Raw genomic sequence first — 18,061 nt, 5'->3', positions numbered from 1 at the left:
GACAAGTAAACAAACAAGACAAAAAACAAAAAACAAAAAAAACTAAGAAAAGTTTCAAGATGACAGTAGCTGACAGAGTTAATTCTCCTGGAGAAGTTAAGAAAGACAAAGATATAAGTGTATTCTTGAATTTGGCAACTTGGAGGAGGGTCAGCCATAATTTTATTTAGAACAATGTCAGTGGAATTATTTGTATAGTGGTCATAATATGTCTGAGGTTAGGTATTATGAATTTTCAAGTCTTTTTACTAAAAAAATATAATTTATTAAACAAAAGAACAATGTTGTTAAGTAACACAATGTAAATGCAAAAAAGACAACCTTCATAATAATTAGCTTACACAATGTCATAATCAGGAGGAAGACTATAGAGCCAGACTGTTTGGGTTCATGTTTTAACTTTGTCCTATCCTGACTGCATAACCATTATCTATCCTAGTGTTTTCATCTGTAAAATGGAATCATTGTGAAAGATTAAACATGTTAGTTTATTTTTAAAGCACTTAGAAGTTAGCTGACAAATACTAAGCACTATATAAATGTTATTAAGTCAATGATAGATGCATAGATGATAGATGATAGATAGATGATAGATGATAGATAGATGATAGATAGATAGATAGATAGATAGATAGATAGATAGATAGATAGATAGATGATAGATAGATAGACACAGACACAATTTCCTTAGTTACTTTGTTTTACCCATCAGTATCCCTCTCTTCCTCTTATGAGAGGAGTTGTTTGTAAACATGGAGAAAGTACTTCTTTTGTTTGCAAACCTCCCATCCAGCAGGTTGGCCTTCTCTGTGTGGTCTCTCAGCTCAAAGATGTTTTCTTAATCACAACTTCCGTTGTGATTTAATATCAAGTGGAGTTCAGTTTTTTCATGAATCCAGAAGGATTTCACTACTCTGTTGTTGTTGTTTTCAGTTTTATTCTGTATTTCTTTAGGTTCTGTGATTGGAATCTGTTCCTGAAATAATTCAAGAATATGACTGTCACTTTAAATATAGAGTGTTGCAAATACTTTATCTATTAGACTTTCACCAGTTACAAGATGTTTTCCCTTTTTGAAGAAACTTTTTTCTTTATGTAAAGAACTCAGTTCAGTGGTGACCTAATAAATATTTGTTGATATAAATAGTGCTGTTTTCCAGGAATCATTTTATTTTCCTTTCAAAGACAGGCTAGTGACTCAATCATTCCTTTCAATTTTGTTCTTGAAACTCATAGTGACTGGCAAATGTGCCAACTATTTTATATAACACATTAATGACAATATCTCTTGGCAAAATCAAAACCCAGAGACAAAACGAATGAGACACGAGGAATTTATTCACAATTACAACAAGAATTAGATTAATTAGATTTAAAAAAATTATACTCCAAGGCAGTATCCATCCCACATCCCCGCTTTGTGAAGCATCCACGAATCATTACAAGAATGAATGAGTCTAAGGGAATTAGTTCATTTAGAGGGGTAGTATGTATAATGGTTACAGGCACATACTCTAGCATCTGAAACCTAGTTCCCTCTTAATAGTTCTGTGATTGTCTTTTTTTTTTTACCCTTTTGAAAATTAAGTTCACTTTTCTATAAAATGGGGGTAATTTTTTTAACACACAAAACTGACTAGTAAGAAGAATAAAGGAAATAATGCTTACAAAGCACTTGGCACATTTTCTAGCATATTACGATAAAAATAAATCATTCCATTTTGGAACCTTTACTCTTTCCATCAGATTTTATCTCACTTGCCTAATATGTTACGACAATATAAGGAGGATTGTGGGCTGTTTCTCAAAGAGTAGTTTTAACATTGAAATGGTATAAGTGCCTACAATTGCTTCAGGAAAATATTTCTATAGAAAATGAAACTTTTATTGGCAACATTTATAAGAAAATTAGCTGATCTTATTTTGAAAAAAAAAATATCCTAGATTCTAAGAATATTAGTAATATCATTGCCCTTTTAGGGGACAAAATGTCACTTATAAAACTTGAAGAAGGAGGGATTCCATTTGGGGTTGTAAATATATTTAATCATAGGCTATATTTATCAAATTAATAGAAAGTTTTAAGAAAAAAAAATACTCTTGAAACCGTGTTTCAATGTGGTAGAGGTGAATCTCAAATAATTGCAAATTGCTTACATTTTCTAGTTCCACAGTTTACTATTTCAAGATCTAAGTATCTGTCATAAAAACTAAATTTCTCTCTACCTCCATATATTTATATATTTACATAGATGTATATGTATGTGGATGTACATATGTGTGTATGTATATAGTGTATGTGCACCCTCCATCTTACATATTGTGAACGGTGTTAAAAAAATATTGTTTCCCCTGTTTTGTTTGGTTTGGTTTGGTTTGGTTTAGTTTGGTTTGGTTTTTGAGAGGGAGTGGGGTGGAGGGGCAGAGAGAGAGAATCTTCTACAGGCTCCACGCCCAGCACGGAGCTCAATGTGGGGCTCGGCCTCACAACCCTGAGATCATGACCTAAGCCAAAATTAAGAGTCAGGTGCTTAACCGACTGAGCCACCCAGGCAGCCCATCCCCTGGCTATTTAGTAGCATCTCTTTATTTCAAATCTTTATATACTATCAAAAGGGGCTTTATTTTATTTTGCATGAATTCTATTTTAAAATGCTAATATTTCTAAGAATGATAAGCTGGTTGAAATGGTTAAATCAAAATGCTTTCTCCTTTACTTGTAGTTGATACAGCAACTTTGAAGAGATGAAGATTCTGACTGAGGTGAAGTGAAAGGCAGGTGATATCAAAGCAAGGAGGGATTTTTGAGATTTGAGTAAACCTGTGAGGCTTCTATAATGAGGTGCTTAGAACTTCATGCAGTACTGAGAGCCTGGTAGAAGAGAGAGAGGAAATGAACAATGAAGAAGAAAAATGAGAGTTGAAACATGTCAAAGACATGTTGCTCCCTCATTCCAACTATTGATATAAAAAGATAGAATGGAACTCACTTTCTCCTCATATTTTTTTCCTATAATACATAGTCCTCTGCTCCCAGGACCAGTTATATGGACTAGCACCCAATTTAGTTTGTTAATGAATCCTTCTGTGTTATCTTAAAACCATATTATAAATTATGGGTTTTGTTAGTTCATCTGAAAAACTTAATTACCATTTTTATCATTATTTCTTTGGCAAAATGTAATAAAAATATCAAACAGCTAACCTGCAAACGAATTTATATGCAGGTGTTAGGTTTAGCTGCATTATAAACTGCTGTTTTTTTAAATATGCAATCTACCTTGGAGCAGTAGAAAAGATTAATAAAAAAGGAATCATCAAAATTCTTTCTTCTTTGGTATGCTGCTTGATGTACTTGCCTAAGTCATGCAAACGTAAGTGATTTAGAGCCATGCATTCATTCAAATCCACTAAATGCTAAATCCACGGTTTTACTCCAAGGTCAGGACTTTTCAGCCTTTATATTGTTCACATTTTCCACCAGATAATTCCTAGTTGGGTGGCGGGGAGGGCTTTCCTTTGCACTGCAGGAAGTTTATTGGCATCCCTGGCTACTAGTATGCCAGTAGGATCTCCAGTCAACCAAAAATGTCTCCATACATTCCGAAAAGTCCCCTGGTGGTGGTGGGGGGGTGGATCCCTACCAGCACCATCACCTCTGGTTGAAAACCATTGTTTTATTTATTTTATTTTATTTATTTTTTTTTTTTTAAGATTTTTTATTTACTTATTTATTTGAGAGAGAGAGAATGAGAGAGAGCACATGAGAAGGGGGGGGGTCAGAGAGAGAAGCAGACTCCCCGCCGAGCAGGGAGCCCGATGCGGGGCTCGATCCCGGGACTCCAGGATCATGACCTGAGCCGAAGGCAGTCACTTAACCAACTGAGCCACCCAGGCGCCCCTGAAAACCACTGTTTTAGATAGGAAAGTTTTTTTGTGATTATAAAATTATCATAAAGATAGAAACTTTGATGCTTATTAATTCAACTCATACAGCAAATACAATAAATGGCAAGCAAATTAAGATATCAGAAAGACAACTAAAATCACTTCTTTGTGACTGAAAGTTCATTGGTATTTTAAGATGCATACCACCGCTAGATATAACATGATATTACATGTTTGCTTTTATCCTTTTACAAAGAACTATGCACAAATAAATGGAAACAGTATTTGTGGCTTTTAGAATTTTTCTCACTGAAATACAGATATTTTATGGAAGATCAGGTAAGATTTTTTAGACATTTTATTTTCTACTCCATAAAAATAGAGTACAGTATAAAATTAATCCATAAAATATGTTGTAATTTGATGAAGGTAGCTCCTGGTATTGCTGGGATCTGGTGAAAATAAAGCAATAAGAACATCTTTCACTTACGTGTATTTTGTTATATGTGTGGGTTTTGAATAAGAAATTCATTCTTGTTCTTCAACATCGAATGTTTAAATTATAATTTGAAGGTATTTGTCAAAAGTAAAATAGAATTTGGGATTAGTGTTTAATTGTAAAATCCTTCTGAAAATGCATTTCTTTAAAAATATTAAATTATTTTCTAAAAGGAAAATTATAATATAGATAAATTACTTTATTATATTAGCAGTTATTTTGCACCAATAAAATTTATTAACAGGTTGAATATTAGTTACTGTAAAAAAATGGCTACCTGGGAGAAAGAAAAATCTTCCACTTATCTAACAAACTGGATCCTGACATTCTTCTTTGAGCAGAATTTTATTACATAAATAAATATCATACATATTTTATATTGCATCAATTGAATTTAATGGATAAAATAATTGGGTTTAAAGGGTTTATTTTTGCTGGTGAGAAATGTACTACAATTAAATATGGTTTGCATGAAATATGAAATTATCTTTAATGATATTGTTTTCTTCACAGAGCACACACCAGTCTTATGTGATTGCATAATTAACATTTGGTTCTCCTATAAAGCATTGTAATTATACATTATTTAGTCCCTTTACCTACAGCTATGATGTGCTTTAGAAGATTAACTCACTCTCCAAATATTTAGATTCCTGACTCTTAAGAACATATCCACATACATTGATGAGCATGCATATGACTCCAAATGTCTTTCAGTCTAACATAGTAATAGATACCAGAGAAATTTTACGAAAAAACAATATGTTATGTACGTAAGTCATAGTTCCTGCCAACATGACCCTGATACTCAAGCTCAGATACTGAAAAATTAAGGCCCTCAGACTAAGTCCAGCTTCCTGCCTCTTTTGTAAATAAAGTTTTACTTGAACATAGCCAAACCTTTTGATTCACATATTGTTTTATGGTTGACTTTCTGCTACAACAACAAAGTAGAATAGTTACTATGAAGGCCATAAGGCCTGCAAAGGTGAAAATATTTACTATCTGGGTTTTTACAGAAAAAAAAAATAGAGAGCAAATGCCAATCTTTCATTTATCAGTATACAGACATAAAATGTATGAATATAAGGCACATATAATTAGAAAATAATATAGTAAATAATAAATTGCTTAATGCCTTGTACAGCCAATAATTAAAACTAATGTTTAGTGATGGAGGAGATCAGCATTTGCTACCTTCATTAGCAACTGTTCTGTGGAAGAAAAATGACTTAAGGTGATTCATGAAGAAAGGTTAAGATGTTGGTGATGAAATTCTGTGGGAGAAATATACCATGTGGAAGTGGAAAAGGACAAGCTATAGATATTCAGAGAACAATGAGGAGTTGATTAGAGCATGTGCATAATGTGTATGCAGAAGAAAAACAGGCATAGAGGCTGGAAGATAGGGAGTTTTCATAGAAAGAGTGATTGGTATGTTCTAAGCAGTATCCCACAGAGTACCAGTTGCATGGCCATAAAGGTCATTAAAGGTGATGAAATAAAACTTTATGTTGGAAGAGGAAAGGTAAAAATGGAGAGAAGGAAACACAAATTAGAGAAGTCAGATAATATTTGGTAACTCATTAAATATGGTAGTGAAAAAGAAGTGAAAAAAATGCTCTGAAATTTAAGTTTTGTGAGTTTGGAAGGCTGAGAACATCTTTAACAAAAACAAATAAAGTGCATCAGGATAAAACAAAACAAACAAAAAACACCTGGAGGTTAAAGAACAGAAAATAAACAACTCTGGCCAGTGCCAAAGAATCATGGTAGGAGGTAACACTGAGACTTTATGAGGTAGACAGTGGGAAGCCATCCAAAATTTTTCATCAAGGCAGCTATATGATTAAGTCTGTGTTTTAGAAGGCTAACGGTATGCAGTGGGGAGAAACTAGAAATCAAGAGATTACTTAGAAACTTAGTGTAGCAATCTAAGAGAGAAATGGAGAGAACCTAAATTGGCACAGTGACCATAGAATTGCAGGGAATGGTGTACATGATTAGTGTACAGATTCTTAAATCCCTAGGTGTAAGAACTATGTCTTGTCTACTATTAAATTCAAGCTTTTTAAAAGTAGGCAGAGTAACTAGGTGCTTCATAAATATTTATTCAATGCATAAATATAAAGAGGGGAGTTACATATATCTCTAAGGTCCTTTGTTTGGTAAACTTGAGTTTGTTTTATTTTATTTCTAAAGATTTTATTTATTTATTCATGAGAAAGAGAGAGAGAGGCAGAGGGAGATGCAGGCTCCCCATGGAGCTGGTAACCCGATGAGGAACTCGATCCCAGGACCCTGGGATCATGACCTGAGCTGAAGGTAGACGCTTAACCGACTGAGCCACCCAAGGCATCCTCAACTTGAGTTTAGATAATATGAACTATCAGTACACTCAGTCTGCACAGCTCGGTTTGAATTTCATCTGTTAAGATTGCTTATACCATTACATTGACTGGTCAGCTTTTCCCATCTCCTGGATACAAATAAAGGGGATAGTCTTGGTCTTGTAGGAGTTTACAACCTCTGTATTGATATTGAATTCTGCAATACTATATCTTATAAAATAGTTAATTGTTCTCTGCTGAAACTGCTCAACTGTGCTGTTGTTGTGGTGTGAAAGCAGCCATAAACCATGTGTAAACTAATGAGCATGGCTATGTGATAATAAAACTTTATTTACAAAAACAAGCAGTGGATCATATTTGGCTCCATAGTCACCATTTGCTAATACCTGCTTTATATTAAAATATCGGTTTGTGGGGCGCCTGGGTGGCTCAGTCGGTTAAACGGCTGCCTTCGGCTCAGGTCATGATCCCAGGGTCCTGGGATCGAGCCCCGCATCAGGCGCCCTGCTCAGCGGGAAGCCTGCTTCTCCCTCTCCCACTCCCCCTGCTTGTGTTCCTGTTCTCGCTATTTCTCTCTCTCTCAAATAAATAAATAAAATCTTAAAAAAAAAATGTGGGTTTGTGAATCAAATTCCTTAATTTGGTAATTTGGTGTCTGTTCAATTGCATGGTTGGAAAAAAACTAAAAATATTTAACGGCATTATTTCAAAGTGAGAAAAGATAAATATTGAAAGTAAAAAGTCTTTTGGATTTTGCACACTGCGAAAGCACAGAATATTGTGAATATTATGTTTCAGTGTTATCATTAATACAGATGGGCTACAAAGCAATGTAATTTTTTACTTTATTGTGCATACAGAAAGTAAGTATTTTATTTTTGCTTTTAAAAATATTTTATCACAATTATAGGATGTTGAGAAGAGCTAGTATGATTCTGGACCAAAAATAGTGATGTTCAAAGTGAAATCCAAGTACCTACCATTGAACTGTCTTGGATTATGATTTTAATTTCCTTGAGAGGAATAGCATTTCCTATGTCAATATTTTTAAACAAATTTCTCCTCCTCCTTCCTCTTCCACTCTTTACTCTTCTATTTTTTTTCTGTTTTTCTTCTTTCTCTTCACCCTCTGTTCCTTGTCTCAAGTGTTGGATTTTTGACTTTTACTACTACTGCTAGGTCTCCCTGACTCTAGGTATTTAATGATTCTCAAACAGTGTCCCTTGATTCCATCTCCTTTCCTCCAAAAACCTTTTCTCCTTAATAACCTTTACATCTGCTCTCTTGCTTCTCTAACCTGCAATTCTTTAGGGAATCTAATTGTAACACACAAATATAAAAAGGAAGAAAATAAAATATGTGGCACTTCTCCATGTGATAGAAGGACTTGGTCTCCCAAGGAATCTCTAGACTTAGGCTTCCATTCTTTTCTAATGGTTTTGTTCTTAATTGATTATTTTTTTAAATGAGGTAAAATTTAGTATATATTATATGAGTTTCAGCTCTGCTTTATAGTTCAGCTTTGTACACTACAAAGCAATTACTACGATAAGTCTAGTACCATCCAGCACCATACAATTGATACCTATCACCCATTTTGCCTACCCTCTCAACTTCTTTCCCTTCTGATAACCAATATATTCTCTATGACTTCGTTTTTGTTTTATTTCGTTTGTTTGTTTTGTTTTTAGATTTCATATATAAGTGAAGTCATGTGATACTTTTCTTTCTCTGATTTATTTCACTTAGTGTAATACCCTAAAAGTCCATCCATATTGTCACAAATAGTGATTTCCTTTTTTATGGCTGAGTGGTATTCCAGCATATCTATATCTATATATCTATATACCACATCTTTTGATCGATTCATCCATTGATTGACACTTAGATTGTTTCCATATCTTAGTAATCATAAATAATGCTGCAGTGAACACAGGTTGCATATTTCTCTTTGAATTGGTGTTTTTGTTTTCTGGGTAAATACTCAGAAGTGGAATGCTGAATTGTGTTAGTTCTGTTTTTAATTTTTTGAGGAATATCCATATAGGTTTCCATAGTGGCTTTACCAATTTACATTGCCACCAACAGTGTATGAGTGTTCCCTTTTCTTCACATCCTCTCCAACAGATGTTACTTCTTGTCTCTTTGGCAAAAGCCATTTTAACAGGTGTGAGATGATAATCTCATTATGTCTTTGATTTGCATTTCCCTGATAATTAATGATGTTGAACATCTTTTCACGTGCCTGTCAGCCATCTCTATGTCTTCTCTGGAAAAATGTCTATTTAGATCCTCTGTCCATTTTTTTAACAAGGTTGTTTCTTTTGTTGTTGTTGTTAAATTACATGTTCTTTATGTACTTTGGATATTAGCCCCTATGTATGATGTGAACATATCTTCTTCCATTTAGCACCTTGCTTTGTGTTTTGCTGATGATTTCCTATGCTGTGTAGAAAATTTTAGGTTTGATGTAGTCCCATTTGTTTATTTTTGCTTTTGTTTCCCTTGCCTTGAGTTTACCATCTATGTTTTCTTCTGGAATTTTATGGTATCAGGCTTTACATTCAAATCTTTTATCAATTTTGAGTTAATTTTTATGTGTGGTGTAAGATAGTGATCCAGGTTCATTCTTTCACATGTGGTTGTCCAATTTTCCCACTTCCATTTATTGAAAAGACTATCCTTTTCCTATTATATATTTTTGACTCCTTTATCATAAATTAATTGAGCATAAAAGTGTGGGTTTATTTTGGGGCCCTGTACTCTATTCCATTGATATATGTGTCTATTTTTATACCAATACTTTACCATTTGGTTAATACAGTTTGAAATCAGAGAGCATGATACCTCCAGATTTGTTTTTTCTCCAGATTGCTTTGACTATTCAGGGTCTTTGTGGTTCTATACAAATTTTAGCATTATTTGTCCTAGTTTTGTGGAAGATGCCCTTAGGACTTAGAAAGGGATTTCACCGAATCTGTAGATTGCTTTGGATATTATGGACATTTTAACAATACTATTCTTCCAATCCAGAACGATATTATCTTTCCACATATTTGTGTCTTCAGTTTCTGATATCAGTGTCTTGTAGTTTTCAGTGTATAAATCACCTCCTTAAATTTATTTCTAGGTATTTTTTGATGTAATTGTAAATGGGATTGTTTTCTTAATTTCTCTTGCTGATAGTTCATTATTAGTGTATAGAATTGAAACAGATTCCTGTATATTGATTTTCTATCCTGTAATTTTACTGAATTCATTTATTGGTTTTAACAGTTGTGTGTGTGTGTAGTAGTGTAGTATTTAGGGTTTTCTATATATAGTGTGATGTCATCTGCAAATAGTGATAGTTTTACTTCTTCTTTTTTAAGTCAGATGCTTTTTATTTCTTTTTCTTACCTAATTGCTATGGCTAGAAGTTCCAGTACTGTGTTTAATAAAAGTGGCTAGAGTTGGCATCATTGTATTGTCCCTGATCTTAGGGGGAAAAATATTTAGCTTTTCACTGTTGAGTATTATGTTAGCTGTAGGTTTGTCATGTGTGGCCTTTGTTATACTGAGGTACATTCCCTTCATACCCATTTTTTTTGAGTTTTTATCATAAATGGATATTGAATTTTGTCAAACGTGTTTTTTCTGCATCTGTTGAGTTGATCATATGATTTTTATTCTTCATTTTGTTAAAGTAATATATCACTTTGATTGGATTGGGAATGTTGAACCACCCTTGCACCCCTAAGGATAACTACCACTTGATCATGGTATATAATCTTTTAATGAATTGTTGAATTCTGTTTGCTAATATTTTGTTGAGGATTTCTATACATATGTTCATCAGAGATATCAGCCTATAATTTTATTTATTTTGTGGTGTTCTTTTCCGATTTTGGCAGCAGGGTGATGCTAGTCTCTTAAAATGAGTTTGGAAACATTTGCTTCTCTTCAATTTTTTGAAAAAGTTTGAAAAGTGTAGGTATTAATATTCTTTGAATGTTTGGTAGAATTTACCAGTGAAGCCATCTGGTCCTTTGGGGGAGGTTTTTGATTACTGATTCAATCTCCTTGCTTATAATCAATTTATTCATATTTTCTATTTCTTCATAATTCAGTCTTGGAAGATTATATGTTTTTAAGAATTTATCCATTTCTTCTAGATTATCTAATTTGGTGGTTCTAGTTATCTAATTATCTAATTGTTCTTAGTAGGGTTTTTTTTTTAATATATAATCTTTTGTATTTCTCTAGTATCAGATGTAACATCTCTTTCATTTTTTATTTTATTTATTTGAGCCACCTCTTTTTTTCTTGTTCAGTCCAAGTAAAGGTTTATCAATTTTATTTATTTTTTCAAAGAACCAGCTTTTAGTTTCCTTGAACATTTCTTTTGTCTTCTTAGTCTCTATTCAATATATTTCTACTCTGATCTTTATTATTTCCTTCATTCTACTAAATTTGGGCATTATTTGTTCTTTTTTTTACTTCCTTTAGGTATAGAGTTAGATTGTTGATTTGAGATTTTTTGTATTTCTTCAGGTTACCTGTATTGCTATAGACTTCCCTCATAAAACAGCTTTTGCTGCATCTCACAGATTTTGTCCTTTTGTATTTCAATTTTGATTTGTCTCCTGGTATTTTTTTTTTTCTTTTTTGATTTTATCATTGACCCATTGGTTGTTTGGTAGCATGTTGTTTAATCTCTACATAATTGTAATTTTTACACTTTTCTTCCTGTAATTGATTTCCAGTTTTATACTGTTGTGGTCAGAAAAGATGCTTGATATGATTTTGTTTTTTGTGAATTTACTGAGACTTGTTTTGTGGTTAACATGTTATCTATCCTGGAGAATGTTCCAAGTGCACTTGGGAAGAACATGTATTCTGCTGCTTTTGGGTGGAATATTCTATATATAACTGAGTCCAGCTGGTTTAATGTGTCATTTAAGGCCAATATTTCCTTATTGATTTTCTGTCTGGACATCCATCCATTGATGTAAGTGGCACATTAAAGTCCCCTACTATTATTGTATTGATGTCAATTTCTTTCTTTCAGTCTATTAATGTTTGCTTTATATATTTAGGTACTCCTTTATTGGGTGTATAAATACCTACATAAATACTTACAAATGTTATATCTTCTTGTTGGACTGACCATTATGTAATGCCCTTGTCTTTCATATAGTTTGCTTTGAAGTTTATTTTGTCTGATGTAAGTATAAACTACACCAGAATTTTTTTTTTTTACTTTCCATTTGCATGGAACATCTTTTTTTATCCCTTCACTTTTAGTCTGTGTGTGTCCTTAGATCAGAAGTGAGTCTCTTTCAGGCAATATATGCATGCATCTTGGGGTTTTTTTGTTTGTTTTGTTTTATTTTGCTTTTTCACATTCAGCCAACTCTGTGTCTTTTGATTAGAGTTACTCCATTTACATTTAAAGAATTATTGATAGGTATGTACTTATCAACATTTTGTTGATTGTTTTCTGGACATTTTTGTAGTTTGCCTCTGTTACTTTTTTACTTTTTTTGCTCTCTTCCCTTGTGGTTTGGTGATTTTCTCTAGTGTTATGTTTAGATTCCTTTCTTATTGTCTTTCGTGTATCTACTATAGATTGTTTATTTGTGGTTACCATGAGGTCCACATATAGCACCATATAGATAGATAGATAGATAGATAGATAGATAGATAGATAGATAGATAGAGATATACACACACACACATGCACAGATGCAGTCTGTTTTGCTGATAGCATCTTAAGTCTGAACACATTCTAAAAACTACATCTTTATTACCCTCCCCTACCATGTGTTCTATTCTTGATGTCACTTTTTACATCTTTTTATTTTGTGTATCCCTTAACTAATTATTATAGCTATAATTAATTTTAGTATTTTTGTCTTTTAGCCTTCATATTAGCTTTATAAATGGTTAATCCATTACCTTTACTATATATTTACATTACTAATGAGATTTTTACTTTCATATGTTTGCTTGGTACTAGTTATTCCCTTTTCTTTTAGCTTAAAGAAATCTCTTTGACTTTTTTTTAAAGCTTTTATTTATTTATTTGACAGAGAGAGACACAATGAGAGAGGGAACACAAGCAAGGGGAATGGGAGAGGCAGAAGCAGGCTTCCTGCAGAGCAGGAAGCCCGATGCAGGGCTCAATCCCAGGACCCTGAGATCATTCCAGGCAGACGCTTAATGACTGAGCCACCCAGGCACCCCATCTTTGACTTTTTTTTTAAGGCCACTTAGTGGTAATGAATTCCTTTGCATTTTGCTTATCTGGAAAACTCTATTTCTCTTTCAATTCCAAATAAAAACCTTGTCGGGTAAAGTATTTTTGAATGGAAGTTTTGCTTTGTTTTGTTTTGTTTTGTTTTTTTCCTTTCAGCACTCTGAACATGTCATCCTACTCCCACGTGGCCTATATACTTTCTGCTGATGAATCTGCTGATAGCCTTAAGGTTCCCCTGTATGTAAGAATTTGTTTTTCCCTTGCTGCTATTAATATTCTCTATTCATCTTTAACTATTGACATTTTAATTATAATGTATCTTGGTTTGGATCCCTTTGTATTTATTTTATGTGGAACTGTCTGTGCTTCCTGGAACAGGATGCCTAATCCCTAATTTTTTCCTAGATTATGGAAGTTTTCAACCATTATTTTTTTAAGTTTTTATTTAAATTCCAGTTATTTAACATACAGTGTATATTAATTTCAGGTGTAAAATCTAGCTATTCATTGCTTACATACAATAGCCTGTGATCATCACAAGTGCCCTCCTTAATACCTCACCCATCACACTGCCCAGGAACCCTCAGTTTATTCTCTATACTTGAGAGTCTCTTTTCTGGTTTATCCTTTTTTTGCCTCCATATTCATCTGTTTTCTTTCTTAAATTCCAAATATGAGTGAAATCATATGGTATTTGTCTTTGTCTGACTGACCTCTTTTGCAAATGGCAAGATTTCACTCTTTTTTATGGCTCAGTTATATTCCATTGTATGTATATGCCACATCTTCTTTATCCATTCATCAGTCAATGGGCATTTGGGCTCTTTCCATAATTTGGCTATTGTTGATAATGCTGCTAAAAGCATCAGGGTGCATGTATCTCTTCAAATCAATATTATTGTATCCTTTGTATAAATACCTAGTAGTGCAATTGCTGGATTGTAGAGTAGTTCTATTTTTAACTTTTTGAGAAACCTCCATATAGTGTAAGAGGGTTCCCCTTTCTCCGCATCCTTGCCAACACCGGCTGTTTCTTGTATTATTGATTTTAGCCATTCTGACAGGTGTGAGGTGCTATCTCTAGTTTTGGTTTGTGTTTCCCTGATGATCAGTGATGTGGAGCATCTTTTCATGTGTCTGTTAGCCATGTGTCTGTCTTCTTTGGAAAAATGTCTGTTCATGTCTTCTGCCCATTTTTTAACTGGATTATTTGTTTTTTTGGATGTTGAGTTTTATAAATTCTTTATATTTTTTGGATACTCACCCTTTGTCAGATGTATCATTTACAAATATCTTCTCCCATTCAGAAGGTTGCCTTTTAGTTTTGTTGATTGTTCCCTTCACTGTGCAGAAGCTTTTTATTTTAATGAAGTCCAATGGTTTATTTTTACTTTTATTTCCCTTGCCTCTGGAGACATCATAAGAAGTTGCTATGGTTGATGTCAAAGGAGTTACTCCCTGTGTTCTCCTCTAGGATTTTGATGGTTTTCTGTCTCATATTTAGGTCTTTCATCCATTTTGCATTTATTTTTGTGTATGGTATAAGAAAGTGGTCCAGTTCCATTCTTTTGCATTTTGCTGTCCACTTTTCCCAACACCATTTGTTGAAGAGACTGTCTTTTTACCACTGGATATTCTTTCCTGCTTTGTCAAAGATTGGTTGACCAAACAGTTGTGGGTCCATTTCTGGGTTTTCTATTTTGTTCCATTGATCTGTGTGTCTGTTTTTGTGTTGGTACCATATTGTCTTAATCAGTCATTATTTTTTTAAATAAATTATCTACCACCCTTCTCTCTTTCTTCTCCATCTGGGACCCCTATAATGCATATGTAATTCTGTTTGATATTGTCCAACAGGTTCCTTAAGCTACCTTCACTTTTATTATTATTATTTTGGTTTTTTCTTCTTTTTGCTCCACTGATTAGATGATTTCCACTGCCTGTCTTCCACATTGCTGATCCATTCTTCTACTTAGTCTAGTTTGCTGTTGAACCCCTCTATTGTGTTTTTCATTTCAGCTATTGTAATATATTGTATTGTAAGTCTTTTGACTTCTTTTTGGTACTTTCTTATGGTTTCTGTCCCTTTGCTGAAGTTCTCACTGTGTTTATCCATTCTTCTCCAGAGTTCGGTGAACATCTTTATGAACATGACTTTGAACTCTTATCTGATAGATTACTTACCTCTGCATTGTTAAGGTCTTCTTCTGAGGCTTTGTCTTATTCTTTCATTTGGAACCTATTCCTCTGTCTCTTCGTTTTGCTTGGCTCTCTGTTTTTGTTTTTATGCATTAGGTGAAACAACCACCTCTCTCAGTCTTAAAGCAGTGGACTTGTGTATCAGATAAACCTTATCTTTCAAACTTTTTTAGCTTGTGTTTTTTTCTCAGACCTTTGTGATTGTCTAAGTAGCCTAATTTATTCTTCATAGGTCCCAGCTATTGCAGGTATGCCAAAATCTGTCAGTGTTCCAAAGGGAGGGATTTTAAACAGTGCATAGTTTTAATCTAATTGTAAGCCAGATCTTCAGACAACAGCTTTTAAGGTGTATAAATAGAGTCTTATGGGTTCATAATCATAAACCATGATGACTTCCAAACCTGAGAGATCTGGATAACAGTTTTAAAAATTATGGCTTTAGACATATGTACAATCCCTTTTCTGGGAAATATCAGCAAAGACAAATTAGGGCACTAATATGATTCTTTACTTAGTTCCCAGGGGCATCTCTGACCTCTGGATGTCCTCAGGCTTAAGCTCCTGAACAAGAAAATAGGCATTTTCACACAAATACTGGGGGAGGGTTTCAGTCTACTGTTTATGCAGTGCCTTGGGGGTTGTAGCCTGCCAAGTTCAGTTTCTCCAAATGTTTCAGACCCATGAGGCCCAGAAATGTAATCCTCCCTAGCCAAAAGAGCTAGATGCTCAAGAAGTGTCCCCTGTGAGGTCTGTACATCCCTGCCAGCTTTGGTGGGACAGGCAGTGGCTATGGTGCATGAGGGTGGGATGCTTGGCTGGCCAGCTAGAGCTAGGCAGGCTGTGGCTGTGGTGTGTGCAGTCAGGGTGCTCTGACTGGAGCTAGCAGTGAGGGTTTCCTTTGAAACCATGTCTCTGCCTCTCCTACCTGTCTCAATGTGGCCCTTTTATCCTTTGCTGTGGAGGTGCTGTTTAGCTAGCTTTCAGGTCCTTTTCATAGGGAATTATTCTATATATATGGATGTAGATTTGTTATGTTCATGGAAGGAGGTGAGTTCAGGATCCTTTTATGCCACCATCTTAAAATCTCTCCTTAATTGATTTTCTTAGAAAAAAATTTCTGAGTCTTTCATTTCCTTTGATTGATTTATTTATTTTTAAGCAAATGCAAAGACATGGATTATTTTTATTACCTTGGCTGGGAGGATGCTAAATACTAGCAAAAACCACACTGAGTATCAAGTACCGTTAATTTCTCATATCCTCTACAATTTTATTATAACCCATTGATTTTTAGTCTCTGTGCTTTAAAACTCTACAAGACTTCATGAACTACTCTGAGCAATAGGTCCACTTGTTAGGAAGATAAAATAGGTTGAAAACTAAAATATTGCTGGTGGGATCAGAAGTTGTAACACTTTCCTGCCTTTAATTTAGTATTCGTATTCTACCAGATAGGTTCTATAAAAATAAGATTTAAGAGAATTGATCAACTGAGATTAAAATCTTATCTAAAAGGCATAATGACAGAACACAAAACACAAAAGAATAAGAGAATGATATTGAACTGCAAAATTTAATATTCCATTCTAAGTTTGAATATATTATAACTTACTTATACAATATAGTTTAGCAAGTCTGTGTAAGTAGAGGAAACTTTAGCCAGTTAGTAGAGAAAAAAAAAAGAAAAAGTAGATGTCTTAATAATGAAGGATATTAACATTTCTTCACTTAGGCTTCTGATTTGATAAAGATCGTATGACCTGAAGGAAAGATATGTATGTAACAACACAGTTTCCTAGGGAAACACTAAGAGTGGTGTGCTAAGGCACAAAGAGAGTCTATATCGTAGGTTAGGAAAGTAACAATATCCACTGATACACTCAATTCCTGGATTATGATTTAGATGAACTTATTATAAACTAAATTTAATAATTATCCCTGGGTTGTTGTTTTTTTTTTTCCTCAGAAAAAGTCTTTGCTTCTAAGGAAATAGGATGCATATATTTAGACTTAGAGAAAATTGAGGGCGTTAACTTAGTTGTTATCTTTGAGGAGGAAAATGTCTTTATTAATGTAATTGCTGTATGTGATTGTCTATTATTGTCATATTATTCATCCCAGTAATGGGTGCCATATAGGAACTTCACTTTGAATCTTTAAGTGAATTACCCTTGTCAACCTCAGAGGTTCCCTTTTTCACTGTTAATATTTCACTGTGTAATTACAGCTCCCAATCCCTGTGCAGCTAATGACGGCAAAGGCCCCTGCTCTCACGTGTGTCTGATCAGTCATAACAGGAGTGCTGCTTGTGCATGCCCCCACTTGATGAAGCTTTCCTCAGACAAGAAGACCTGCCATGGTAAACTTCTTGAAGTTCCTATCTAAAATTCAAATTGAATTCTCTCAAATTGTATTAGCATTAAGATTTTGCTCAAAGTAAAGCAGAAGAGATTTTTAATTCCTTAAAAACATTTAAGGTAGTGCTATTTCCAGACTCTATTGATGATTCATCTACTTTTGGAAAGACTGACAAATTCTTTAAATATGTGATATGCTGCACTTTACTATTTATTACCTTATTCATTTTTTTCTTGCCACTTTCTCATTTGGTATGTTAGCAGAATTTATCTCTACAAAACAGGGATATTTGTAAGTGAAAGTGCATTTTCAGAAAGTGATGATGTAGGTAACCCATGTAACAAAGAAGTACTTAACAGCTTTAATCTCTTCCTGCTCTTCTAAAGTTACTCTCACATCATTTTATAGGAGATTATCAACTCAAAGGGGGGAAAAGTGAAGTAAAATATATAACTTTGATATATTTCTTAAAAATATTTAAACAGCACATTTAAACTAGAAAAATGATAATGAAATTTGTGAATC

General features: G+C 33.8%; 1 protein-coding gene across 1 annotated transcript in view; it reads left to right on the top strand.

Moving 5' to 3' along the window:
• Nucleotides 1-18,061, top strand: part of LRP1B (LDL receptor related protein 1B) — a 1,499,204-nt gene that overhangs the window by 891,973 nt on the left and 589,170 nt on the right. The window contains exon 28 of the mRNA XM_044913608.1: nucleotides 17,406-17,537. Within this exon, the coding sequence (XP_044769543.1) occupies nucleotides 17,406-17,537 (132 nt within the window). The remainder of the gene's footprint in view (nucleotides 1-17,405; nucleotides 17,538-18,061) is intronic.

The sequence above is a fragment of the Neomonachus schauinslandi genome, chromosome 3, assembly GCF_002201575.2.
Source record: "Neomonachus schauinslandi chromosome 3, ASM220157v2, whole genome shotgun sequence".
NCBI lineage: Eukaryota > Metazoa > Chordata > Mammalia > Carnivora > Phocidae > Neomonachus > Neomonachus schauinslandi.
The sequence above is the reverse complement of the archived record's forward strand: the minus strand, read 5'-3'. Positions and strand labels throughout refer to the sequence as shown.